The sequence below is a fragment of the Hyperolius riggenbachi genome, chromosome 7, assembly GCF_040937935.1.
Source record: "Hyperolius riggenbachi isolate aHypRig1 chromosome 7, aHypRig1.pri, whole genome shotgun sequence".
Lineage (NCBI taxonomy): Eukaryota > Metazoa > Chordata > Amphibia > Anura > Hyperoliidae > Hyperolius > Hyperolius riggenbachi.
This window is the reverse complement of record NC_090652.1, coordinates 74,132,046-74,159,027: the sequence shown is the minus strand read 5'-3', so window position 1 is coordinate 74,159,027 and position 26,982 is coordinate 74,132,046. Positions and strand designations below refer to the sequence as shown.

Here is a 26,982-nt window from a genome sequence, read left to right as displayed (position 1 = left end):
GCCCATGTTGCTACTCTTTAGAGAAAATGAAAAGAGGAGGGAAACTTACAATTGACCCCCTTAAATACTCTTGCTCATTATTGGATTCGCCTGTGTATGTAGGTCAGGGGTCACTGAGCTTACCAAACCAAATTTGAGTTCCAATAATTAGTTCTAAAGGTTTTGGAATCAAATAACATGAATTTATGCACCTGCCTAATTTTATTTAAATGATTATTGCACACTTTCTGTAAATCCAATAAACTACATTTCACTTCTCAAATATCACTGTGTGTGTGCTTCCCATATGATATATTTAACTGACATTTTTTATCGTAACAACCAATGATTTATACAGGAAAATCTGGACAATTAACAAGGTTGCCCAAACTTTCGCATCCCACTGTAGCTGTACCTTTGGGCTTAGTATATTAGGTGGCAACAACCATCTGAAGAAACTTGAGAACCCAGGTAATAGAAGTACATTAGAGAGGCCAAAAAATTAGACACCCCTACTTGAAAGTAAACCAGTCCAACAGTGACGCAGAGTAACATAATAATGCAGAGTTGCTTATATAAGAAAGCTCCGCTTTGGACGATGTAGTTACCACTGAAGTTATTGTCAAAATGGGTAAGACTAAAGATTTAAGTGACTTAAGAAGAGCTGGTGCTAGCATCTCTGAAACGACAACTCTTTTAGGATTTTCTCACCCAACAGTATCTTGGGTGTTTACAGAGTGACAGTTGAGGAAAAAAAATTAAAAACTTCAAGTGATAAGGATTATTCTGGTTGAAAAAGGCTGGCGAACGAAAGAGGTGAAAGGCGAGTAGCAGGCATAGTCCGCAGCAACAGAAGGACAACAACACAACAAATTACAGCCAAATTCAATACAGGTGCATCACAAAGCATATCCTAACAAACAACATGACGGACTTTGCAAAGGATGGGCTTTAGCAGCAGGAGACCATCAAAAGTGCCACTTGGTATCAGAAAGATAGGAAAAGACACCTGTTGTGGGCCCTTGCCACCATGCTCGATAGGTCTCAAATTGGTTTGAGGAACATCAATCAGAGTTTAACCTGCTTCCATGGCCAGCTCAGTCCCCTGACCTTAAAGGGAACCCGATGTGAGAGGGATATGGAGGCTGCCATATTTATTTCCTTGTATTTTATCTTGGCTATACCAACTGGCATTGTTTACAAGTAGTTCAGTTCCACCCCAAAGTAGTGCACTATATATGCAAAAGTCCAGCAAAAAGAGACTGCAGGCAGTCTTTTTGTGAATTGGACTTCTAAATGATGTCTACACCTTGTACCCACAACCTAAAAGACTTGTGATTGAAAAATAAAGAGTGAGATTGTTCTTTTAAAACCCTGTGTCTTTTCGTTAAAAACTTTTGCAAACTATGCCAGTTGCCTGGAAGCCCTGTTGATCTTCTGGCATATCTAGTGTCTGAATCAAAACCCTGGAACAAGCATATGGCTATTCCAGTAAAACCTGAGTCAGCTGACTCAGAGTCCCTGATCTGCTGCATGCCTGTTCAGGGTCTATGGCTAAAAGTACTAGAGACACAGGGTCAGGGGGACTGCCAGGCAACTAGTATTGTTTAAAAGGAAATACATACGGCGGCCTCCATATACCTCTCACCTCGGGAACCCTTTAGTCCTATTGAGCATTTGTGGGACGAAGTCAAAAGGTCACTTCAAAGCTTGGAAAATGCCACCATCCAATCAGACCCAACTTTGAGCTGCCATTATGTCACCATGAGCCAACATTCCTCAGCAACAGTATCAGCATCTTGTTGAGTCCATGCCAAGAAGACTATCAGCTGTGATCAGAGCTAAAGTTGGACCAACTCGTTATTAGAAGGTGTGTCTATTTTTTGGGCCACTCAGTGTAGGTATACTTCATCAACACAAGGGCTCATATGCAATTAACTATATCTACGGTGTTTTTTCCTAGGAGATAATTTTTCATCTTCTATTTAAAATAATTTTTTAGTATAAAAAATAGTTGAAAAAGTACTATCAAAATTATTTTGAGTGTTTTCTTGTTTGTTGGTGGTTTAAAAGGCATTTTATAGACAAGTTTGAAAATAGGACCTAGGAGAAAACTTAGGAGAAAAAAGTGAATTGCATATGGGCCAGGGTGTGTTTAGTAACCCTGCAGCATGTCATACTACCAGTCATGAAACATAAGAGTGATGTCACAGCATGATACAGAAAAGTCATTGGTCTTCAGTCTTTGTCATGTGACTGGTGGTAAAGTATTAATGGATCGTACATGTGACATGACACATTACATATTACTCGTGTGATGTTACTCACCTGTGTATTATGGTAAGTAATCCCCATTAAGCTGTGATATTGTTCCTCGTTGTACCTGATCATCACTGCACTACGAAGATTTTCAGACTTCTTTTCCTGGAATTCACACATAAATGTTTGGGTGTTATTGTTTTCCAAGCCTCAACCTCAGCTTGGTGACAGGAAGTGAGGCGATGAACAAGAATTTGTTGCACTTCCTGCATCAACACCAGTCACAGATAAGTGCTGCTGCCAGTAGGCATACAGGGGCAAGGTAAGGTTATTACACATATGGCCAGATTTACCATAAGGCAGTGTAGGCTCCTGCCTACAGACACCTTATGTAGGAGAGGCTGGACCCCTCCTTGAATGATGACCCTCTGCCCTCTCTTTCTACCTCTTGATGCAGAAACGCTGCTGCAGCACTCCCTTCCCTGCAACGTGCATAGCCTCAGCCTCCCCTCTGCTACCCTCCCTCCGATAGAGGTGCAGGCAGCAGCACTCACCCTCCGTCCTGCTAGTGGCGGCTCTGCTCTGCATACAGGCGGCATTCTTCTGAATTATAAGGGTCCTCGCTTGATGAGGTCATACTGCAACATCCTTCTGCCAGGCCTCCCTTTGAACCGTAATCCCTGCGTCATGTCGCTAACTGTCCTTAGAATCTTACACGCTAATCACTGTCTCATGTTATCCCTTAGTGACATGAGACGTGATTAAAGTGAAAGATCCTAAGGACAGTTTAGTAACATGATGCAGGGATTAGAGTGTAAGATTCTAAAGACAGTTAGTGACTTGACTTTCCCCAGGGATTAGAGTTCACAATATTTTTACTTGGGGGTGTGGTCTGTGTGGTGGGGGGAGTTTAGGGCACCATAACTCCGGTGCCTACAGGCTCCTGAGTTGTAAATGCAGCCCTGCATGTAATATACATTTAGGCTACACCCTCAGGTCATTGATGTGACTGCAGAACATATTCTTACCTTCCAGGCATGAGCTGGCTTCAGCACTCCTGTCATTTGTATTCTCACTGTACTGCGTGGCTCCATCGTACACTGGAACGTCTGTGGAAGAAGATCTATGATATCACAGTCTCATCACCATGACAACAGTCCACAAAACCGCCATCTCACACTATACCTTGTTTTCCCAGGATTCTGATGGCCCATTGCATTCTTTAGGGCTCTTTGAAGGCATTAGCTGTTCACAGCTTCCATTGGAGGCCTAAACACACAGTGCATATAATGAATCTACATGCTAGAGGTAACAGCGTGCCACATACGGTATATAGCAATGTATGCTTGTGTTTACCCAGATCGTCAAACAGTAGTCCCAGGTCAGGCCACATATCTCTGCTGGAGGGCTCATCACCGTCACGTTGAAATATGCAGGAACACCACTGACTGCCAGGTTCTCTATCTGGAAAGACACTGAGTTACTTACCGGTAACGTCTTTTCCAGGAGTCGGAAGGACAGCAACCCAGATGAGAGATTACCCTTCCACCTACTATTGGACAGGAAGAGGTTAATCCATGGAACCAGGAAGGGTGTATATATATATCTGCCCCTACCAGACATACCTCAGAAATAACAAAGATATCATAAATACTGCTTCAACAAACTTTATTTACAAATACAAATAACCCACTTAGGGCGGGTAGTAAGGGTGCTGTCCTTCCGACTCCTGGAAAAGACGTTACCGGTAAGTAACTCAGTGTCTTTCCCAGGGTCGTCTCCAGGACAGCAACCCAGATGAGAATCAAAGATTACATAGCATTAGGGTGGGACCACAGCATGAAGAACTCTCCTTCCAAAGGTCAAGTCCCTCCTAGAATCTAAATCCAGCTTATAATGTTTTACAAAAGTATTTCTATTAGACCAAGTAGCTGCCCTGCAAATTTGATCAATCGATACTCCAGCCTTCTCCGCCCAAGAGGCGGAAATGGATCGAGTCGAGTGAGCTCTAACAATACTCGGTATTTCCTTGCCCTGAGATTGGTAAGCTAGAACGATAGCCTGTCTAATCCATCTTGCGATGGTAGCCTTAGAGGCCTGACCACCTCTATTGATACCTGAAAAAAGAACAAACAATGCCTGAGATTTCCTCCAAGGTTTTGTAACCTCCAAGTACTTGATAACACAACGTCTAACATCAAGACAGTGCAACCGTCTCTCTTTATCATTAGATGGCTCATTACAAAATGATGGTAGATATATCTCCTGAGACCTGTGGAAACGAGAACACACTTTAGGCAAGAAAGCTGCATCAAGCTTAAGAGTCACTCTATCCTCTGAAATGATACAGTAAGGTTCAGCAATGGATAAGGCCTGTATCTCCCCCACACGTCTTGCAGAGGAAATGGCCAACAAGAAGGCAGTCTTTAAAGTCAATAATTTTTCTGAAATCTCCTCTAATGGTTCAAAAGGTTCATCCATGAGTGCTTGCAGAACCAGATTTAAGTCCCAAGGTGGAACCTGACTTCTAATCACCGGCCTAATTCTGTTCACTGCTCTAAAGAAGCGAATGAAAAACTCATCTTCTGACAGTTTTCTCTGCAAAAAAACACTGAGAGCCGCAGTTTGTACTTTCAGAGTACTTGCACTCAGTCCTTTTTTCAGGCCAGACTGCAGAAACTCCAAAGCAGAGTAGGATTCCTCTCTGTTCCTACTATTCTCCATACACCAATTGTTATAAACACGCCAAGCCTTGAGATATATCTTTCTCGTAACCATTTTCCTGCTCAGTAACAAAGTCTCTGTCAGGTCTTTAGAAAATCCCTTACCTCTCAGGAGTTCACTCTCAGCATCCAGGCTGATAGATGCAACATCTTTACCTGAGGGTGGCAGACTGGACCTTGCGTCAGCAAGTCCTGGCGATCTGGCAGCAGTATTGGCTCCGCTACAGCTAGCTTCCTCAGCAGTGAAAACCACGATCTCTTTGGCCAAAAAGGAACGATCATTATTGCCACCGAACCATCCCGGTTGATCTTGTTGAGAGTCCTGGAAATCAGATTGAAAGGAGGGAACACATATAGAAGAGGGAAGTTCCATCTGAGTGAGAAAACGTCCACTGCCCAGGGCTTGTCGCTCGGGCACAGGGAACAAAACATCTGACACTTGGCATTCTGCTTGCTTGCAAAAAGATCTATGGTCGGCATTCCCCAGTCGGACACTATTTCTAGAAAGACTTCCTGATTCAGGGACCAACTGTCCTGATTCAGTTCTGACCTGCTGAGAAAGTCTGCTACTTGATTCAACATACCCCTGAGATGTACTGCTTTTAACGAAGCTAAATTCTTTTCCGCCCATAAGAGGATCCTCTCTGCTCTCATCATGATGGTCCTGCTCCTTGTTCCCCCTTGATGATTTAGGTAAGCTACAACTGTGCTGTTGTCTGACCTGATGGTTACATGCTGAAATCTTATCTGATCCTGAAAATGCAACAAAGCTTGTCTCACTGCCTCCAGCTCCCTGATGTTGGAGTGTGCTAGCCTCAAGGAACTGTCCCAGGTCCCCTGGATTGGTGAACTGTCCATATGAGCACCCCACCCCCAACTGCTGGCGTCTGTAGTGATGATCCTCTGGGTTGGAAAGTCCCACAGGCAACCCACTGTGAGCTGACTTGGTTCCGACCACCACTGAAGCAAGGTTTTTATGTAATAGGGGATGAACACCTTTTTGTCCAGATTTCTGACTCCCCTGTTCCAAACCTGCAAAATCCACAGTTGGAGCTGTCTGGAATGCAGTTGGCCCCACTGGACAGCCGGGAATGAGGATGTCATAAGTCCTAGTAAGGACATAGCGCCCCTTATGGAGATGGTAGAAACTTCCTGAAAGGAGAAAACATTTGTTAGTAACAAGTCTTTTTTGGGTGAAGGTAGATAAACTTTCTGATTGACAGTGTTAATAATAAAGCCTAAGAACAAAATAGTTTGTGATGGCTCCCAAGAAGACTTTTTCCAGTTAATAATCCAACCCAGGGATTCCAGCACCTCCAGTGAGGTCTGGACCCTTGTAGTAACCGCCAAAGCGGAGTCCCCCCAAAAGAACAGGTCATCCAGGTAGGCAATCACCTGTACATTATTCAGTCTCAGATAGGCTAACACTTCAGTCATTATTTTTGTAAAAAGCCAGGGGGCAGATGACAAGCCAAATGGTAATGCCGTGAACTGGTAATGCCTTACCTCTTCGTGATGACGGACCGCAAACCTCAGGTACGCCTGTGGTCCAGATGGATCGGTAGATGTAAGTAAGCGTCTTGGAGGTCCAGAGACATCATAAATGCATCCTTTTGTAGTAGGCTCAGCACTGAGCGGATGTTGTCCATCTTGAACTTCCTGTATTTGATGGATTTGTTGAGAAGCTTCAGGTTGAGAATAAGCCTGTAATCGCCTCCTTGTTTTTGTACTAGAAAGATTGGCGAGTAGAATCCTCTCCCTTCTTGGCATCGAGGAACTTGCCTTATGACTCTTTTCTCCAACAGATCTGACACAGCCACCTTTAGAGCTGAGGACATTGCTTGAGATAGGGGAAGTGATGTCAGAAAGAATCTGGTTGGGGGGACTTCTGTAAATTCTAGCCTGTAACCTTCCAAAATGATCTTCAGCAACCATTCGTTCTGGAATAGGGACTCCCAGTTCTCGAAGAAGTGTGCCAGTCTTCCCCCTACTGGTATCCTGGCGTCATTGCTTCTTTGGTTGATTAGAGGGATTATGCATGAAGGGGGTGGAGGGCTTCCCTTTCTGATCCTTTTGTGGTCTCCACTGCCTCCTATTGGACCTGTAGTTTGGATCTTGACCTCCTGATGAGCGAAAGGACCGTTTAAACCTAAACACTTTCTTTCTTTCCGGGAAGTTCTTCTTGTTGTCTGCTGTTCTATCCAATGTCTCATCTAGCTTGGTGCCAAACAACAAAGCGCCTTCACAAGGTACTCCACACAACTTCACCTTAGATGATGTATCTCCATTCCATGTTCTGACCCATATTCCTCTCCGTGCAGAGTTTGCTAAGGCTGCTGTTCTTGCTGTTAACCGAACTGAGTCATCTGCAGCGTCACAGAGATAATTTACAGCATGAAATATATTAGGCAAAGATTTCAAGATAACTTCTCTGGAAGAACCTCCTGCAATATGCATTTCTAACTGCGACAACCAAACTTTAAGTGACCTAGAAAAAGCTGTGGCTGCAATGCCCGGTAAGAAATTAAGGGTGGCCGACTCCCACGCTCTCCTTAGAAGATTATCAACCTTCTTATCCAGTGGATCTTTCAATACACCAAAGTCCTCAAACTGCAAAGCTGATCTTCGAGAAACTCTAGACAGGGCAGGATCTACTTTTGGGACCGGGCCCCAATACTTCTGGTCTTCTGGTCTAAAGGGATATCTTCTACCCATAGATCTGGGCCAGAAGGCTCTTTTCTCTGGGAATTCCCATTCTTTTTTAATCATTTCTTTTAGGGAGTTATGAACAGGAATGAAACTTTTCTTGCCTTCTGCTAAACTTTGGTACATCTTATCCAATGTGGACAGATTACGCTCCTCCTCCTTAATGTCCATAGTCGCATACATAGCACATAACAAACTATCCATATTCTCAGTGGCGAAGGCAAATCTTTGCACTTTAATCCCCTCCATAGGTCTTTCCTCCTCCTCATCAGAATCAGACATTTCCTCTAAGGAAGAGATCTCCCCCTCTGAAAGTTCTATCTCAGAGTTCTCAGCATGATGCCTCCTTCTAACTGGCTGTAGCATCTGTAGTGGCTGAGCAGATACCCTCGGGGACACTGTGACTGGCGTGGATCCTGATATCCTATTAGGGGAATTTTGAACAGGATTAGAGGCAGGAGAAGTACTGGTAGTAGCGGAAGTAGAGGGACAAACTGGAGTCTCTTTAAACGCCTGTAAGGTTGATGCTACTTCCGACTTCATCCAGCCCATAAGATCCTTAAATATAGAAGGGGATTCCTCCTTAATCATCTCCTGGACACAGGATTGACATAGAGGCTTACTAGAAGCTTGAGGTATTTAAGCAGCACATAAAACACATTTCTTCTTATCTCTTTTTTGCTCTGGCATTGCAACAGCTACAGATGTCATAGGGGTAGCAGCTGAATCGCCGGAGGGGCGAGCCTGACTCTGGCTACCCTTTTTGGGTTCCTTCCCCCTGGCAGCCTTGTCAATTTTTGGCTGAAAAAGTAATGGGAGAAAAAGAACCAATGAGCCCAACCTGTTCACAGAAACTACATATATAATCACATATATATATATATATATATATATACACATATATATATATATATATACACACACATGTGCAGTCATAAATCACAGCACATACCACTGCCCCAGCGTCCGGTGTGCTTTCAGATGTCTCCATGCTGGCTTACCACAAAATGATCCAGCAGAGGAAGACGCTTTTAAAAGGAACTGGTATGTGCGCATCCAAAAATTCCCTCCCAGCAACCATAACCAACCTTAGGGTTCCTGGAACATCATTGCGCATCCCACTCTGAAGCCTCCGGCGCTGAAGGGGTTAATTCCTCCTCCCCTCGTGGCCACGCTAACCCGGCTTCCGGCAAGACTAGGGGGCGTGTCCTGCTGCCGCCCCCTGCCGCCGCCGCGAATCACAGCGCGTTCCCTGGTCAATCTTCCGCTCCAGGACCTGCCGACGTCATGAAGAGTCATTTGACTCTCCCAGCCAATCACAGCCGCCCTGCCCGCGCGTCTACGTGTTCAAAGCGGCTGGACATTTCACAAACTGTAACGACAGGGAGACGGCCGCTCTCCCTAGCTGATCCGCTCTGGCCAGCATGCACGGAAGACCCCCGCTTCAGGACCCCACCATCTGGCGTCAGCCCTCAGAAAATCCATGACCTCCTCCGTCCGTGGACAGGAATAAAACTGAGGTATGTCTGGTAGGGGCAGATATATATATACACCCTGCCTGGTTCCATGGATTAACCTCTTCCTGTCCAATAGTAGGTGGAAGGGTAATCTCTCATCTGGGTTGCTGTCCTGGAGACGACCCTGGGAAACAGTATTAATGAAGTGAATGTTACCTCAGGACACACGTATGTATGCTGCATCTACTGGCTGTCACTGCATATAGACTGGTGGTGATAGAGATTGTAATGGGGTCTATACTACACCCAGGGAAGATGTAGGTCTTTAAGCGCTAACTCAGAGGCATAACTACAAATCATTCCAGGGCTGAGGCAGAGGCGAGAGAGGCTCCAGCCTCAGGGCGAAGTGTAGGAGGGGGTGCACAAATCACTCAGCTGTCAATCCCCTCTTGTGTTCGAAGCAGAGAGAAATAAGAAAAGGGAATACATGGCAGTGACTGCAAGCCAGATAAATAGAGATTAAGGCATTGGGGGCCCTGGGATGCCTCTTAGTTCAATAGCAATCAGTGTGTGACGGCTGGAGAGGGAGGGGTGGAGGGGGGCACTTTGGTGTCTCAGCCTTGGGTGCTGGAGGACCTTGTCCCGGCTCTGAATCATGCCCACCTCCATTAAATGTCCAAGTGCGGTCTCCAGGCTGGGCGTCCAGCTTATCTTCAAGCCAAGTAAAGTGCACTTTACTTGACTTGAAGACGGGCTGGACGCACGAAACAGCTCTTGGCCAATGTCTGTCCCCGTGATGATTGGACATTTATATGATGGTGACCTTTGTCTACGCAACTGCTATAAATACTCCGTCTGCTTGGGGACCAGGCTTTCGATGGACAGTGATCATCTTTGGCGGTTATCCTATTTTGCTGGATTGTCCCTGTGACGGCTCACATATTTTAAGGTTTATGATTTTGAAGATTCTGTAATAAAGATTTCTATGAGTTTTGGAAGAAATCCCTGAGTGTGTTGGTCCTTGTGGACTTCGCCGCCCCCCAAGCAAAACTTTGATGAGGCCCCCATTGTTCACACCCATTTCCTTGCCTCCCATTGGTGACCCATATTTTTTTCATTTTATGTCTGCTGTGGAAGGCAAATACTAACTTAGACTTGTATGTCTATTAGAAGCCAGTCTGGCTGCTGGCTTTAGAAATAATTGTCACCTGGACACTGGGTGAAGTAGGAAGCGATCTTGAATGGGCTGCCTAATTCAGTATGTCTCTGTCACCTGTGAAAGGTAAATCTGCATTTTTTCTGTAAAGGGGCTGTGAATCTAATTGGAATAGACCAGCGAAGTTGAATAACCCAAAGAAACCTGGACATTGTGTGAATTAGGAAATATCTTCCTGGCCTCCAGCGCAAGGAAACGGTTAATTAGACAATTACCCAACCATTTGTCAGAAATAGTCTGATGTGCTTGAAAGGTGTTTGCATCGCTTTTGAAGTCTGTATACACATATACAGCCACCTGTTGTTCCAAATACACAATAGGACTGTCTAAAGTCTAGAGTCTGGGAAGGTTGAAGCAGGACAGGAAACTGTGACATTTGTAATATCTACAGCTTGCGGTTATCTGCAAAGGTCTTTGCAAACCATGATGTCAGCATTTGAGGAAATTCGATTATTTCTGGATCTGAACATTGGATAGCCTCAGGCTTCACAACTTCCTATAAAAAGTCAGCATGGAAGATTCAGAACTTGTAGTTCCCCAGGAGATAGCAAGAAGCTAGGACTACCCTGGATTCTGACTGGCTGCGTCCTCCCGCAAAACCCAGTTCAGACCTTCGTGCTGGTAAATGGATTCTTCGTTTATTCCCGTTTTATTTTTTGCAAACTGTCTTGTTGTTTGCCTTTGTACTTTTTACTTTATTTTCTTGTAAATATCTGTGTATATATTTCTTTCTGCACTTTTGTAATATTAAATCTTTATTTAAAGGGAACCTTAAAGGTGGCCATACACTGGTCGATTTGCCATCAGATTCGACCAACAATTAGATCCCTCTCTGATCGAATCTGATCAGAGAGGGATCGTATGGCCACCTTTACTGCAAACAGATTGTGAACAGATTTCAGCCTGAAACCGTTCACAATCTGTGGTGGTGGTGGTGGTGGTGCTGCCGCCGCTCCCCGCCCCGCATACATTACCTGTTCCGCCGGCACGAGTCCCGCTGACACCGCTGCTCCGTCTCTGCGCTGGTCTGGTCTCCAGAATGCTTCACTTCTTCCTGCCCGGCAGGAAGTTTAAACAGTAGAGGGCGCTCTACTGTTTAAACTTCCTGCCAAGCAGGAAGAAGTGAAGCATGCCGAAGACCAGACCAGCGCGGAGACGGAGCAGCGGTGACAGTGGGACTCGCGCCGGCGGAACAGGTAATGTATACCCGCTGTATTGCGTCGGTCGTCGGGCATTCGATCGCCGCTATTGACGCACTCCCGACCCGCCGGTGCTCGAAAAAAATATTCCGCACTGATGAATCGACGGGAGTTGACGGGAACGATGGATTTCGGATGGAAATCCATTGTTCTTTCCGCGGCGATTTCACAGCCGTTTCGATCACTGTGATCGAAACGGCTGTATATCGGCGGGAAAATCGATAGGTGTATGGTCCCCTTAACCATGCAGCAAAAAAAGTTTCACTTACCTGGGGCTTTCCCAAGCCTCCTGCAGCCATCCTGTGCCCGCGCAGCTCCTCCAGTGTCCTCCGGTCCCCCGCCGCGGCTTAGTTTCGTTTTCGGCCGACTGCCAGGCGTCCTATTCTTCCGCATTCCCTGCCGTAACGCGCCATAAAGCGCGTCATACGCAGGCTTTGCGCCTGCGCATGACGCGCTTTACGTCGGGGAATGCGGAAGACTAGGAGGACGACTGACAGTCGGCCGAAAACGAAACCAAGCCGCGGCGGGGGACCGTAGGACACTGGAGGAGCTACGCGGGCACAGGACGGCTGCAGGAGGCTTGGGAAAGCCCCAGGTAAGTGAAACTTTTTTTCCTGCACGGTAAAGGTTCCCTTTAATAAGCCTGTCTTCTGATGTACTATGCTTTTACTACGTACTATGTTTTTGTCTATTGGCCTAAAGCTGACCCAACGTACGTAAACGCCAGTCGAAGTGTCTAGCAGCACCGTCGTGGACGGCTGGTGGTGGTGGCAGAGTGGTGTTTAGGGGCGACATCCTTGTGTTAGCTGGAATAAGGCTGCTTCCCCTCTCGCCCTTGTCGAAACCCCCAGAAGGGAACTGTCTCTGCAGGCTTGCTGTGGGGCCGGTTCCTGACAGGGTGAGCCGTTTTTCAGCTTCACCCTGCGGCCAAAGCGCTAATTTTTACACACACAAGCAGATTTGTGCAGCAAGCCAACCAATATACTCAATATATATAGACTATTGCTGTATATAGATTGGCTGTGCACAGAGCCGGGACAAGGTCCTCCAGCACCCAAGGCTGAGACACCAAAGTGCGCCCCTCCATCCCTCCCACTCCAGCCATCACACACTGATTGCTATTAGACTAAGAGGGCCACAGGGCCCACAACCTCCCCAACACCTTAATATCTAGTTATCTGGCTTGCAGTCACTGCTATGTATCCCCTTTTCTTATTTATTTCTGCTTCAAACACAATTAGGAATGACAGCTGAATGAAATCTGCGCCCCCTCCTACACTGCGCCCTGAGGCTGGAGCCTCTCCAGCCTATGCTTCAGCCCGACCCTGGCTGTGCATGGCCCACAAAGAAAACAGCAGCCTACAGCACTCCATGGGTGGACTGGGTCTCATAAGGTGCAGTAGATTGATGGTCTTGCTTGTGTGTGTATTTACAGGGCTGTAACTGTCTCTTGCAGTTTCTAAAACTATAGGGACCTGGGCTTACATTTGTACTCCCTCATCACATAGCAGTAGAATCCAAAATCAGAATTGTAACAATGCATGATGTCATGTCAAATGTTGCTGAAAGTTAGCATGTAATCTAGTTAAAGAGGCTCCAGAACAAAAATTGCATCCTGTTTTTTATCATCCTACAAGTTCAAAAAGCTATTCTAATGTGTTCTGGCTTACTGCATACTTTATACTATCACTGTCTCTGTAATAAATCAATGTATTTTTCCCCTGTCAGACTTGTCGGCCTGTGTCTGGAAGGCTGCCAAGTTCTTCAGTGTTGTGGTTCTGCTATGAACTCCCCCTTCCTGGCCCCTCTATGCACACTGCCTGTGTATTATTTAGATTAGGGCAGCTTCTCTCTTCTCTCTTTTACAAGCTGGATAAATCGTCCTCTGAGCTGGCTGGGCTTTCACATACTGAAGAATTACAGACAAGGGCAAAGCTGTTTGCAGGAAGAAATGAGCAGCCTGAAACTTCAGTTCATGAGAACTGCAGGGGGAAAGAAACACACAATGATCTCTTGAGATTCAAAAGGAAGGCTGTATACAGCCTGCTTGTGTATGGATGTATTTTCTATGTGTGGACATACTGTACATCAACCTACTTCCTGTTTTGGTGGCCATTTTGTTTGTTTATAAACAAACTTTTTAAAACTGTTTTTAACCACTTTTAATGCGGCGAGGAGCGGCGAAATTGTGACAGAGGGTAATAGGAGATGTCCCCTAACGCACTGGTATGTTTACTTTTGTGCGATTTTAACAATACAGATTCTCTTTAACATGTACTCCCCTGCAGAGCATATATTAAGCATTTATGGAACGTCAAGCAGAGCAATGATTCTCCATGCTGGGGACGAGTACTGGAGAGTACAGTGGAATGGCCGTTATATAGGACATCAAAGAGGTAAAGCATGGTCAATGGCTGCCATCAGGATGTTATTTTCATTACCTTTATAATAGGAAGTAAAATAAAAAGTTTAAAAACGGGATTAGGATGACAGCTCTGGTAGAAGCTAGCTGGAAAATGGAGGACTGACACTGAGGGCACAGAGAGAGAGAAGCCCCAGAAGGTAAGCCTGACAGACGGTATATCTTTATGCTGTAGGGGGCAATAGAGTCGGGGGATTGTCAGGTTTAAAATAATAAGCAAGAAAGTTCAATACACTGTGCAATCTAATATTCGCTACATGGACGTACTGCCATTATAAGATTGGCAGTAATCGAGTCTTCTAGCGACATCCCCACACTCGCCCCCCACACTGAAGTCACCTCGTATCCGTGAGTCATAATTCTTTGCTCTTCTTTTTCAGTGTAGTTAAGATATTTTGTGGAATTTTCCAGGCTGTAAGAAAGCACAACATACATAAAACATTTACAGATAGAGAGGAACAGACCCCATAGTGGAACTAGTGACACTCCTGCTTATGTCATCAGAACAGATATAAATGGTTATCAAAGTTAAAAAATACATACATCCTTGTTCTGCTAGAAAATGCCCAGGAGTTAATTAGCTCCAAGACAAAGGATTAGTGTTGGTATGTGCAGCCAACAGGTGTTGTATAGCTACATTTTGGGAAAAATCCTCTACCCCTTCTGCTGCCATGTTAAGGACTGGTTCAGACGGATGCTTGCGGAGCGTTTACCGCAAAGGGTTTGGAACGTCGCGTTAAACGCTCCCATTCAAGTGAATGGGAGCGTTTTGCACCGAGCTTTTGCACGCGTTTACACGAACGCGGCGTTCGGGTCCCGATTTTCGCTTGCGTTCGAGGTACCCCTGGAAGCTACATGTAGCTTCCAGGGGCGGCCAACCGCGACGGGTAATGTCCCCCTGGGGGAAGAAAATCACGACCGCATCCGAACGCGACGGCTGCTGAAAGCCTGACCGCGCAGCCGCCGCACGTCATCAAACGCGACACCGCGCAGACGTCGTGTGAACCAGCCCTAAAGGTGCCATATTTATTTCCTTTAAAACAATACCATTTGCCTGGCAGCTCTGCTGATCTATGTGGTTAAAAGACAACTGAAGAGAGAGGTATATGGAGGCTGCCATGTTTATTTCCTTTTAAGCAATACCAGTTGCCTGGCAGCCCTGCTGATCCTCTGCCTCTAATACTATTAGCCATAGCCCCTGAACAAGCATGCAGCAGATGAGGTGTTTCAGACTTTAAAGTCAGATCTGACAAGACTGGCTGCATGCTTGTTTCTGGTGTTATTCAGATACTACTGCAGAGAAATAGACCAGCAGGGCTGCCAGGCAACTGGTATTGATTAAAAGGAAATAAATATGGCAGCCTCCGTATACTTCTTACTTCAGTTCCCCTTTAAAGAAGTGTCTGAATCACACCAGAAACAAGAATGCAGCTAATTTCGTCAGATCTGAAAATAATGCCAGAAAACTCTGATCTGCTGTATGCTGGCAACTGGTATTGCTTAAAAGGAAATAAATATGGCAGCCTCCATATCCCTCTCACTCAAAGTGTCCTTTAAATAAGGTCTGGTGGCTACCATATGGATTTTTGTAAGACTTAAATAAACATGTGAAAGTTTAACCAATTTTTTACCCTTTAGCTAGCACCTCTCCCCCCACCAACCCTTATAATCCCAGATTTTGTATATTTACTTCATGTTGTCCGCATATTCTCTCTATAATCTCCCTCTTCATCCCAAAATCCCAGTTAAACATCTCTAGTCTTCCAACCAACTTCTTCCCTGAGCAGAGGTAACACAACTGATTCTTGTGTTTACAGACCTAGCCCCTTGTTACAGAAGATATTTGATTAGCGATCAGAGCTCCTGTTCCTTAAAAGAGGTTTATCCTCATTGACCTCACTGAAAAATTGTTGGAGAAATCCATTCATCTTCTGAGAAAGTTCCTCGCCCTCTAAGAATGTTTCACCAGCACTCATAAAGCACTTCCATCTCTAGCAGGTTCTTTCAGTAGAGTTCTATCACCTCCCTACACAGATGAGTTTGCTTAAGCTGTTACTTAACACTTCTCAGTTCCAGGTTGGTCATGAGACCATTTCTAGAACTCAGCTACAGACTGGGAAGGTCACATACTTGCTGTCCTCTATGGGATATTCCCTATCAACTCTTCCCCTAAGAAAGGCTTTATGGCAACATTTAGAATGACTAATCCTTTTGGAGAGGTCCGGTGATTAGACTGAGAACAATTCATGGCTTTGAGGAGGCCTTATGAACAGTCTTTTGTCTCCCCAGATTTTTTTTTAATAACTCAATGAGCAGTCTTAGAACTCCTCACCTCTCTGGGATGGCCCTGTGATCAAATCCTTGATCGTTTAAAACATCTGGGGAGGCTCTATGACACGTTCAAGTACTAATCCTCCATCTGAGACACTCTTATGATTAACGGTCAATGTTTCCACAATTACAAAAGTTCTGCACTCTTTTGAGAGGAGGCACTCAATGAGTGGAGGAGTACAAACCTGCGACTGATCACACTGATGGGGCGCAGAACGGGGATGTTTGCAGTCACTTTATTCTTGGTATTGGTTTTATTTCCTTCATTGTTGCTGGCAGGAAAGGAAAATATCAACAATGTTAGATGAATGTCATCACACTCTGTACTAATACTATCTTATTAAGCATAATGGCTTGAAAAAGAAAGAAATGAAACCAAGAGCCCAATATGGTGTAGTATTTCAAACAGTTGTTGGTGCAATGTAAGAAAATATGATATTATACTCACAAACACAGGTCGCCGCAAAGGCAACCACTGGAAAGGCGGGTGGGGAGAATTATGACCTGACCCCACTCAGGTAATAAAAAGTCGCTCTCTGTAGAAAGGAAGATAATGGGGATACACCCCTCCACCCAGGGTGGACTAGATCAATCGCGAGACAGGTATACAGAGGCGCCGAACAAGTATGCTTGGAGCTTCTTAATAAATTGTTACTGTAATTTATAGTAATGTTTCATTGTCCGGTTCTTGTCTACCTGAGGGAGGTGAGTCCACCAACTTCCCCCTTTTAAACGGATTTTAATTGTTTTACTCTTGTTTGGCACCTCTGTTATACCTGTCTCGCGATTTATTAAGCATATTGCGGACTTCTACCGTAATCTCAAATAAGAAACAAAGGATGCAGAACCTTAAAGTCCATCAGCAATACAGTCGAGTCCCAGTTATCCAAAACTCAACTAACCAGCAACCAACCAGAACAAACCACCGGCAGTACTCACAGTGGTGAAGGCCAACTTCTTGGGCTGTTTGAGGGCTCTGCTGTGCTGAAAGACTGGGTTCCACGGCTCTCCCAAGGTTAATATGCTTTCTGTATTTTAACCTTAAATACAGAGTTCATGGTATGTATATAGATTGGGGTATAGTACTTTATTAGCTAGGCCCATTTTTTTTTTTTAACTTTGGGACCTCTTTCACACATTGTGCGTCGCTTTGCATCGCGGTAAACACTTCCCAGCCTCAGTGACCTTTAGTCTCTAAGCACTATACAGCGGAAGTGGTTCTGGCAACGCAGAGGTGATGCAGACTGCTCTTGCACTGCAACAATCTAGATAGTTGAGGTGGCGGAGTGGCACACATGAGCAAATCGGCATGAAAAACAGTAAAGTACTTCCTGTCTAGCAGTACTTCCTGTCTAGCAGTTAATTATCCCCAGAGAAGGACAAACTTTTTTTGACTAGAAACTCACTGATGGAGTAACACTCCTTAGTAAATGGAAGAATTGAAACACTCCACAGGAACTACGCTCTCCTGCCTCCACAGCTAGCAGATCACCTCACTGCTGACAAGAAGAATGGAAAACTATTCCTACAAGCAATAGAGCCAGAAATGCAGACCGAGAATCCTCATTCCCCCTGCTCATCAAACCTGAATTGATCACAAATCTGTGCTGGATAACGGTTTAAAGGTTTATTCATAGCACATCAGAGCCGTAAGGGAACCAAGAGTTATCTTTTGATCATTTTTGTTGTTCTCGGTTTCTGAAACCAGCTTCTCTATTTTTAGTAGAGATTAGAAGGACTCCACCCCCTAAGGATATCATTATCTATTGAACTCACATAACTTGTGTGTTCCTACTTACTGATCATAATTGATGACTGCCTTTAACCCTTTAGCAGCCAATTTATTTAGAGGCTTGCAAGTGTTCTAGGCCAATTTATTTGAGCACATTTTTTTTAGATCTTATTTGTTATTTACCTGCAATAGTACTGCTGTAATGTGTATTTATGGCCACTTGTCACTAGGGGGCAGTGTGAGACAATAACAGAGGACTTCTGCTTTCAGATTCTATAATTGCTGCAAGTAGAGAGATTAAAGCATTCCAAGAATTGTGATTGGCTCACTGGGTCAGGAGCCAATGAAATCAGGTCCTGACCGGCTCATGGAGTTCTGCTGTCATAGCAACGGTAGGGCTACTGGGCTGCAGCGGTGGGAGAGCGGCACGATTGGTGGTAGAGGTGGGTCCGTGCAGCGCTCTAATTGAAGATTACACCCTGGCAGGGATAACAGGTCCCGAACAGGGCGTAGATTTCAATTAGCGTAGTCCAGAAGCGGTTAACATGTTCTGCATGCCAATCTCTATCACCACAAGTCTATAAATGTACTAACTCATAGACCGCACGGGCCGGGCAGAAGCCTATGACAGCCGATCGCGCGATTGGCCGGCTGGGGGGAGGGAGGAGATTTCTAAAAAAAAACAACACAGAAATAGTATAAGAAAATAACAAAAACACGAACATAAATATTTAAAAAAAAAATAAACACAAGGGGGGCAATCAGACCCCACCAACAGAAAGCTCTGTTGGTGGACCCCACCAACAGAAAGCTCTGTTGGTGGGGAGAAAAGGGGGGCGGGGGATCACTCGTGTGCTGTGTTGTGCGGCCCTGCAGCTTGGCCTTAAAGCTGCAGTGGCCAATTATGACAAAAACAGCCTGGTCTTTAGGGGGGTTTACCACTGTGGTCCTCAAGTGGTTAAACAACCTTTATGAGATTATAATCAATTAATGCCATGGGATTAAACTCCCCTTAGGAAAGGACAAGGTTATGGTAGGATGACATAAAGGAAAAAGCAGAAGTTGCTTGTATGCAGGAGTCGCATTGTAGTAAAGAAAGTTCCCCAAAATGTACCCACCCTAAATTACCCCATATTTACATAGCTATAAAGTTTGCTCAATCTTGATCTAGGCCCACCATCAAAATCCTTGGAGGCAAATGCGAAAAGAATACGAGATATGGGCCCAACTATTATGAGGAGGAATACCTTTTATTTATGGGTATACTTAGACTGAATATCTATACAATTAATAAACACAATGTTTCAGAGTGACCCCCTTCCGCAACTGAGAAACTCTGTGCCTTGCTCACATTGTGGCTGCAATGACTGCAAACTTGAGGCAAGGAAGATAAATACGGTAGTTAGATTAGTTCAGGCTTATGTACAAATTTCAGACCTTCATGAAGAGACCAGTGGTGTAGCAATAGGGGTTGCAGAGGTCTCAACCGCACTGGGCCCTTGGGTCAGAGGGGCCCTGTAGGGTCCTCCCTCAACTGCAGTATTAGCTCTTTATTGGTCCTGTACTTGTAATGATCACTTCTATAGATGCTTTGAATGATAATCATCATTAACAAGCTGTTCCCCATCCTCTTCTTGCACCTCGGACACTGTGATTGTCCTTGGAGGGTTTTGGTGCGCCGTATCACTTGTTATGTATAGAGTGCTTGGGGTTGGGGGTGACTGGTGGAGGTTGTTCCAAGATTGCGTGCTGGTGTGAATGTCATCTGCATTCAAAAGAAGAAGGCGCCACAGACTTTTCAGCTTCAGCCTGGACTTCAGGAAGAGAGCTCCAGTGACCACTGCCTGTCAGATGCAGGGAATGTGGGGCTCGATGGCTTCCTCTGACTGATGTGCAGCAATTTTTTCTGTGATCAACATTGCACTAGATCAAGTAGCATCTACTTTATTCACTTGTGTGCATTATTCTTAAAGGATACCAGAGCCCACTCAGCCCAACATCTAACGATTAAAAAAACACGTTGTGGTGGTGGTCGGAGGGGTTCGGCCTTCACTTACCGCTCCTTCTGTTCAAAGATCTGTCCCTCTGTTCTCCCGTTACAGCCCGTTTGCAGCTCCCAACCAGCTGTCCACTTTTCAAATACTGCGCTTCCGGCATCACTTAGAGGAGCACGCTCCAGGCTTGCTGGCGTCCCAGCGTACGCTCTCTGCAGCCCTCTGCAGTTCATGCTGTGGAGATGGGAACGTGCGCGCCTTTAAGTGATGTCAGAAGGTGCAGTATTTGAATAGTGGTTGGGAGCCGCAAACGGGGGCTGTAACGGGAGAACGAAGGGACAGATCTTTGAACAGAGGGAGCGGTAAGTGAAGGCTGAACCCCTTCCACCACAACAACATGTTTTTTTAAATCATTAGAATTTGGGCTCTGGTATCCTTTAAAGGCCTGACTTCTTCAAATGACGGCCGTTCTGACGACAGTATCACCGTGTGTACAGTCTGTCGGCAGGCTAATAAGGCTGGTTTTGACTGGTCTGCTCGGCGGATCAGTCAAAACCAACCTTATCAGCCTGCCGAGTCGACAGACTGTACACACGGGCAAACTGTAGTCAGAACAGGCGCCGCACATGACGACCCGTCATTTGAAGGAATCAGGCGTGTGTACGCGCCTTAAGGCAAACCCATTGCAGGAAATAATTTTGTTAACCTAAGTAAACCATGGGTGGTCAGTCTCTCATCCAATGTACAGTATGTCAAGCATGATATCCTCTACCAAAATAAAACTATGGCCCCAAGTGAGGTAGATCCCAGCAACACAAAGACAACTAAAATGGACATAAAAGGAAGAAGTCCTGGGTTTATATGCTTGGAAGTAGTAAGGAACATTCAGACACAGTCTTCCATACAGACCGTGAACACTCAGCTGTCTTACCTGGTGATGTTAATGGTTAGCACAACTTGATCGGGCCAGGAGATGTTGGAAATGACTCCAAACATTATGTGGATGTCAGCCTGTAAACCAGAAACGTCAACATGATTTCTTTCCAGTGCAGTGTTTCTTCCCCAACCACCTACACTTCCATTTTTCCTAATCTCTGAATCACATCAACTTCTACTATCTTTTCCTCCTCTCAGCTTCTCTAATTCACAAATTCACACCAGCCCTGCAGTCTTACCCAGGAAGCCCGTCTCAGGATAGGGTGGCTGACGCTGCAAGAAAGGCTTTGCTTCTCCAACTCTTCACACACCAGTGAGGTACGCCGTGATTCCTATCGAGAGCAGGAAGTTAAATTAAGCATCTTATTGAGGAGTAACCATAATAGGAAAATGATAACATGGTTGTTTGTACATCATAAAGCCCTTTACCTTTGTGATATTAACTTTACGGAAAGACAATCCTGCTGGGTATGAGGCCTTCAGCATTACCTTCTGAGCATTTTCTCCCAGGTTCTGGAGTTTGAGGGACACAGAAAATGATGTGCCATCCTCTACAACCAACTTCTCCACCGTCCTGTGACAAAAGATAAGAGGTGTGATCCTCAGGAAAAAAAACCCATTCCTCTTCATTATAATAAGATGCAAGCAGGGGAGTAACTAGAGGGGTGCAGCCAATGCAACAGCAGGGAGGCCCAGAGTTGTAAGGGGGCTCCCTCCCATAAAGGGGTTCATCCTTCAGATCAGGTGTTTTTGTGGCTACACTTGTTAGGACTTGTTTATGTTGGCCACACTTGTCTTATGACCATTGCAAGATGGGCCTTCAGACTGGGAGGGTCACCAGATGTAGGCAAGGGGAAGGGGGTGAACTTTGGGGGCCCCATAAGTTATAGTTACGCCCCTGGATCATGCAAGCATAAAAGTTTACAGAACATTCCTACAGGCTGCTGGCTATTTATATCCACAATATCTACTGTATAACTTACTTCACTGGTGACCCATTCTCTGTCACTAAGTTCCTATGATCAGTACTAGAGCCTCTGGTGACATCCTATGCAACCCTCACCAGATGATGCTCTATGGACAGGAAGTCCTGTCAACAGTCCTGGTTCTGAAGAGCATCTCTCAGCAAGGCTATATGTTCCCAGTGGAATGTGATACTTACTGTAGGCTGATGGTGAGGTTAGGCTCACAGTTTCCTCCACACAACTGGAAAGGAATCTAAAGAGAACAAAAACACAGTCATGTGATTGGTACGTATACAGTGTGTCTGTAAACTGTGTATATTTCTGAATGTACAGTGTGTGTGCGCACATTGTGTATGTTTCGGCGTATAAATGTGTTTACATTATATGTGTGTGTGTATTTCTGCATTTCTTGGTGTGACTCTACTGGCTGCATGCTTATTCTGGGTGTAACTCTACAGGCTAGTGTGCATAGATGGCACACAACAGTATTCCCCTTAACGCGTGTTACCGTAGCAAAGGTTGCACTACTTGAGCACCACGAGTCATGATAATAGCGTAATTCACTGTACTTGCGGCCAGAAACAAGGGTAATACTGCAGTGTACTATGTGCAGCAGTATTACAGCGAGTTAGTTAATCAACCCCATAATGAGATAAACATATGTATAGGCTCTGTTCCTTCTCCTCTTACTGTAAGAATTATGAATTTAGGCTTCTCTCTAGTGTAGCTACAAGTCATAAAACTCTTGTCTGGCAGAAGATTTTTAGGAGATTTATTATTTAGTATTTATATAACGCCAACATCTTCTGCGCTGTAAACAGTATATTGTCTTGTTACTTGACTGTCCCTAAGAGGGGCTCACAATCTAATCTTACCATAGTCATATGTCTATGTATGTACCGTGCAGTGCATGCACCGCAATCCAGTGCCAACCTAAAGGGGATCCAACCAACTTATCTGTATGTTTTGGGATGTGGGAGGAAACCAGAGTGTCTCGAGGAAACACATGCAGACACGGGGAGAACATGCAAACTCTTTGCAGATAGGCTGGGATTTGAACTGGGGGCCTAGCGCTGCAAGGCGCGAGAGCTAACCACTACGCCACCGTGCTGCCCATGAGTAGGAGAATAGATGCAATTTCTTCATTCAATTGATCATTCAAACGAAATGATTTTTCTGCTAAAGTCCATTGAATTTAGCGGAAATTTGAACAATCGTTTCTGATGTAATGTCGCGCTGAACAATCTATCATCATGACAAATCAAATCTTGCCATGGGTATGGGTATGACTGGACAGATTGTGCAGTGCAGCAACCCCTGATTGCCTCCTGGTGTGAGTGCAAAGGGATTGCATGAAGCCAGAATCCTTGGTCACTACAGGCTCTTCAAGTACCAGTACCTTAATAAGATCTGAAAGATTGCTGGATGGAGAGAGAAGCCATGGAGAACCATTTGAGTTATGGAAGGCGTTAAGAAACACCTGCACAGGAGTCACATCCTCCAGAAAACAGTCCTGAAATACAAAGAGATGGAATTATAACATTTCTGGAGGCCACCATATGCCATGATATTAGTGGCCTAGACTGAAAAGCTCCAGTCCTCCCCTATCTACAAAGTAGTGTGACCATATCTCTTACCTGTAGGAATATAGTGTGATTTTCACACACCTTCTCCACTCTCTCCACCAGCAGGACCTTCTTCATCTGTCTCTGCTGGTTCATGAAAGACATCCGGGTGGCAGAGCGCCCATAATCCAGATTAACTTCATAATGAAGAGACAAGTTCAGGGGTCCTAAGGGAGGATAGAGTAATAGAAGGCAACAGAAATGACTGGTAGTCCTAAGTGAGGGCAGGAGTAGGAGTTGGATGCCCAAAAGAGGACAGGAAAGGGTCTGAAGGTCTAACATGGAACAGAAGAGAAAGTGAGGTCCCACAGGACAGGAGAGGGACTAATTATCAAATAGAAGACAAGAGGGGGACTGAAGTCTAAAAAAGTGCAGTTGAGGAACTGCAGGTCTAACAGGGTAGACTAGGGTCTTAAATAGTATAGGAGAAGAACCGGGGGCAGTAAAATATCTTCCCCAATATATGTGTTTATGACGGACATCCTGGAGACAGGGATTATTATTTTTATTATTTATTTTATTTATAAAGGGCCAACATATTACGCAGCACTGGACAATAAATAGCAAAATGGAGAGACACACTCACTTAAGAAGGGACAAAAGAGCCATTGAAGACTAAGAGAGAACAGGAGAAGGATTTAGGTCTAACAGAGGACACTAGAAGACCTGAATGCCTAACAATGAACAGAAGAGCCTTCAGGAGATAGATACCAGTCAGTTGCAACAAAACATTCCAGGCACAGGAACAGCTTCTTCCATCAGGCAGTAGCCCTGCTTAATGCAAAACCAGCGCAAACAGCAATGCAGAAACTGCTAAGACTTGACAGCATTAAAACATAGAACTGGAAAATGTATACCCTCAACTTGTTTGCTACAGTTTAACTCATATACTATCACCCACCTGAATAAGGCCTCTTTTCCACGAGCAGCTGAAGGCAGTATATTCACTGCCTGTCAGTTGCTCCCGTGCACTGGCGGAGCACTTGCTAGTGTTAAGCACAGGTGGTAGGCAGACAGCCCCCCACATGTAGTTGCATGAGATGTTTTTTCGCCGGCTGGTAACACCGCCGCGTGTCAAACATGACGCATGCGGTGTTAATAAACTTTGCCATCCAGCTGCATATAATTGCAGCCGATCGGTGCTTGTGGCCAGCAGCCAGGTGGTCCGTGGAAAAGAGACCTAAGGCAGGCAACTGAGCCATGCCAAAGCAACCTCGGTGCAAAAACACAGGCAACAAAACTAAATAAAAGAAGATCATAGCACATGTATCTGGACAGGGAATCCTAACAAGGAACAGGACCGAGGTCCTAACAGAGGACAAGAAAGGAACTAGGGGCAAAACAGAAGACTGAAGAAAGATTACAAAGACAGGACATTAAAAACATTTAGCAGTGGTCATGATTATTGTATAGCATCACAGAAGTAGAGTTCCATATTTAATGTCTTCTGTACCTGTATATTGGGGTGTCCTGATAGTGGGGTCCACACATGTCTGAATGGTCACTTGGATGTCGCACACAGTCTCCTGGATAGGGAGTGGTATCTCCAGTGGTATGGACCTCACGGTCACATCGACACTGAGCAGAGGTAGCGACCTGTCTGGGAGATGACACTCAGGTAAATAATTAATTCTGATGGACAGACAGACCAAACAACAACAATAATAATGACCTGTGTAGAGCGATTCTGCCACGAGATCCAACCACAATATCTGCCAGTCCATCCTGTGTCATGTCCATCACTCCATGAATGGAAAGGCCAAAGCTGTAACTCTCCGGAGGAGCTGTTAGACGCTGATAATAGAGGGAAACAGTAGAACAGCTAAATTATCTTGATTATAGTATCACACCACAACCTCTCATTCCTCAACATTGCACCCCCACCTCTCTGACATTACCAACCCACCACCACCTCTCCACCAAAATTCTATGATCACATCTTGAAAGTCACCATCCTTTCCCCGACTTTCCAACATAATCATACCACCAGCAAGTCCCCAATGTCCCCGTACCACTCCCACCCCATAGTCACCATCCCACTCCCACATTTCATTCATTACCATTTCACCATTACCAACCATGGTAGAAGGTTGGGTCCTTTTCCCCACTCCCATTCCTATTTGGAGGGCAAATACCGAGGTACAATGAGACAACCCAAGTTGAGAAGGCTTTTACTCTCCACCCACCCAGTGTTTGGTTGCCTTTTAGGTGACTCAGTCTTGTGAGTACCCAGTCTTATGTATTGAACTTTCTGACATTCTCATTCAAATTCTACACCAGAAGTGGCTCCCGGCCTTCTGTCTTTTATTCTTTGAGACTTTTAGCTTTCCACTCAATCCCCATCTCTCTACTAACAACCTACAATTCCATCTCTTGAGTACCACTACTCCATTCCCTCCTCCATTGCCATCCAAACCCCACCTCTCCAGCATCATCATCCTCCACCAGCTCTTTGCCACCATTATTTCTGCCTCACTTCTTCAACATCTTTCCCAGCCACCACTTTTCCTCTGGTATTATTTCAGCTTCCTCTTATTCCTCAATTCCTCTTACCTGGCTATATTCAGTCTGCAGGCCCCCACCCTCTCCATGGAAGATGTACAGAGCTCCTCTACCATCCATCTCATATGGTGACCCCACCGCCACTTCACAGAGTCCATCTCCATCCAGGTCCATGAGGGTAGAAACTGCAGCTCCAAACTGTGAGTGAAGGTGGCCCATCTCTCCCTGCAACTTCCCCCGAGGGACGAGACTTCTCTGAGTCTGATAAAAGGATACAGTGGAACGAGGAGGCAGATTAGGGGATATCAGAGGAGAGACAGAGCGCACAAGGAGACGAGACCTAAGAGAAATACAGAGGTAGAGAGGAAGAGGCAGAGACTGTGGATATCTGAGAGGCAGGAAGTCTGACAACTCACCTGATTGAACCAATACACATAGACTTGTCCAGATCTTCTGGGCTCATAGTAATGAGGAGCCGCAATCAGCACCAAATCTGAAATGCCATCCTGGTCAATATCAGAGACTTCAATGTCTGCACCAAAGTAGGAGCCCACCTAAAAGAGTGCACAGAAGCCAATTACACCCTGCTGATTACTGTCTCTTCTGTAGAGCAGTCTAATGTGTCCTCCGTGTGGTCCCTCTTATCTTTACAGTGTAATAGGACTGTCTAATATGGAGCAGTCAGCTGTGCCCTTTGTGTAGTCTCTCCTCTTCTCCATAATAGACAGTCCAATTACACTGCAGACATATGAGAGACCACACTACGGATATATAAGACTGCTCTATATTAGACTTTCCTCTTCTACTGCAGTCTACTATATGCTCTGTGTAATCACTCTGTCTGCAGGGTAATAGGCAGAGGTGTAGCTATGGGGGGGGGGGGGGGGGCAAGGGGGATATATGTCCCCAGGTGCAGCACTGTGAGGGTGCTCAGCA

The 26,982-nt window shown here is 45.2% G+C and overlaps 1 protein-coding gene across 1 annotated transcript in view; it reads right to left on the bottom strand.

Moving 5' to 3' along the window:
* ITGAL (integrin subunit alpha L) overlaps positions 1-26,982 on the bottom strand; it is a 98,407-nt gene that overhangs the window by 7,052 nt on the left and 64,373 nt on the right. The window contains exons 13-28 of the mRNA XM_068244118.1: positions 26,463-26,600; positions 26,098-26,307; positions 25,217-25,338; positions 24,998-25,140; positions 23,557-23,711; positions 23,319-23,432; positions 22,117-22,172; positions 21,384-21,528; positions 21,194-21,286; positions 20,950-21,029; positions 16,478-16,564; positions 14,301-14,373; positions 3,595-3,702; positions 3,424-3,507; positions 3,267-3,347; positions 2,308-2,403 (exon numbers count right to left, since the gene is read on the bottom strand). Coding sequence (XP_068100219.1) covers positions 2,308-2,403; positions 3,267-3,347; positions 3,424-3,507; positions 3,595-3,702; positions 14,301-14,373; positions 16,478-16,564; positions 20,950-21,029; positions 21,194-21,286; positions 21,384-21,528; positions 22,117-22,172; positions 23,319-23,432; positions 23,557-23,711; positions 24,998-25,140; positions 25,217-25,338; positions 26,098-26,307; positions 26,463-26,600 — 1,785 coding nt within the window. The remainder of the gene's footprint in view (positions 1-2,307; positions 2,404-3,266; positions 3,348-3,423; positions 3,508-3,594; positions 3,703-14,300; positions 14,374-16,477; positions 16,565-20,949; positions 21,030-21,193; positions 21,287-21,383; positions 21,529-22,116; positions 22,173-23,318; positions 23,433-23,556; positions 23,712-24,997; positions 25,141-25,216; positions 25,339-26,097; positions 26,308-26,462; positions 26,601-26,982) is intronic.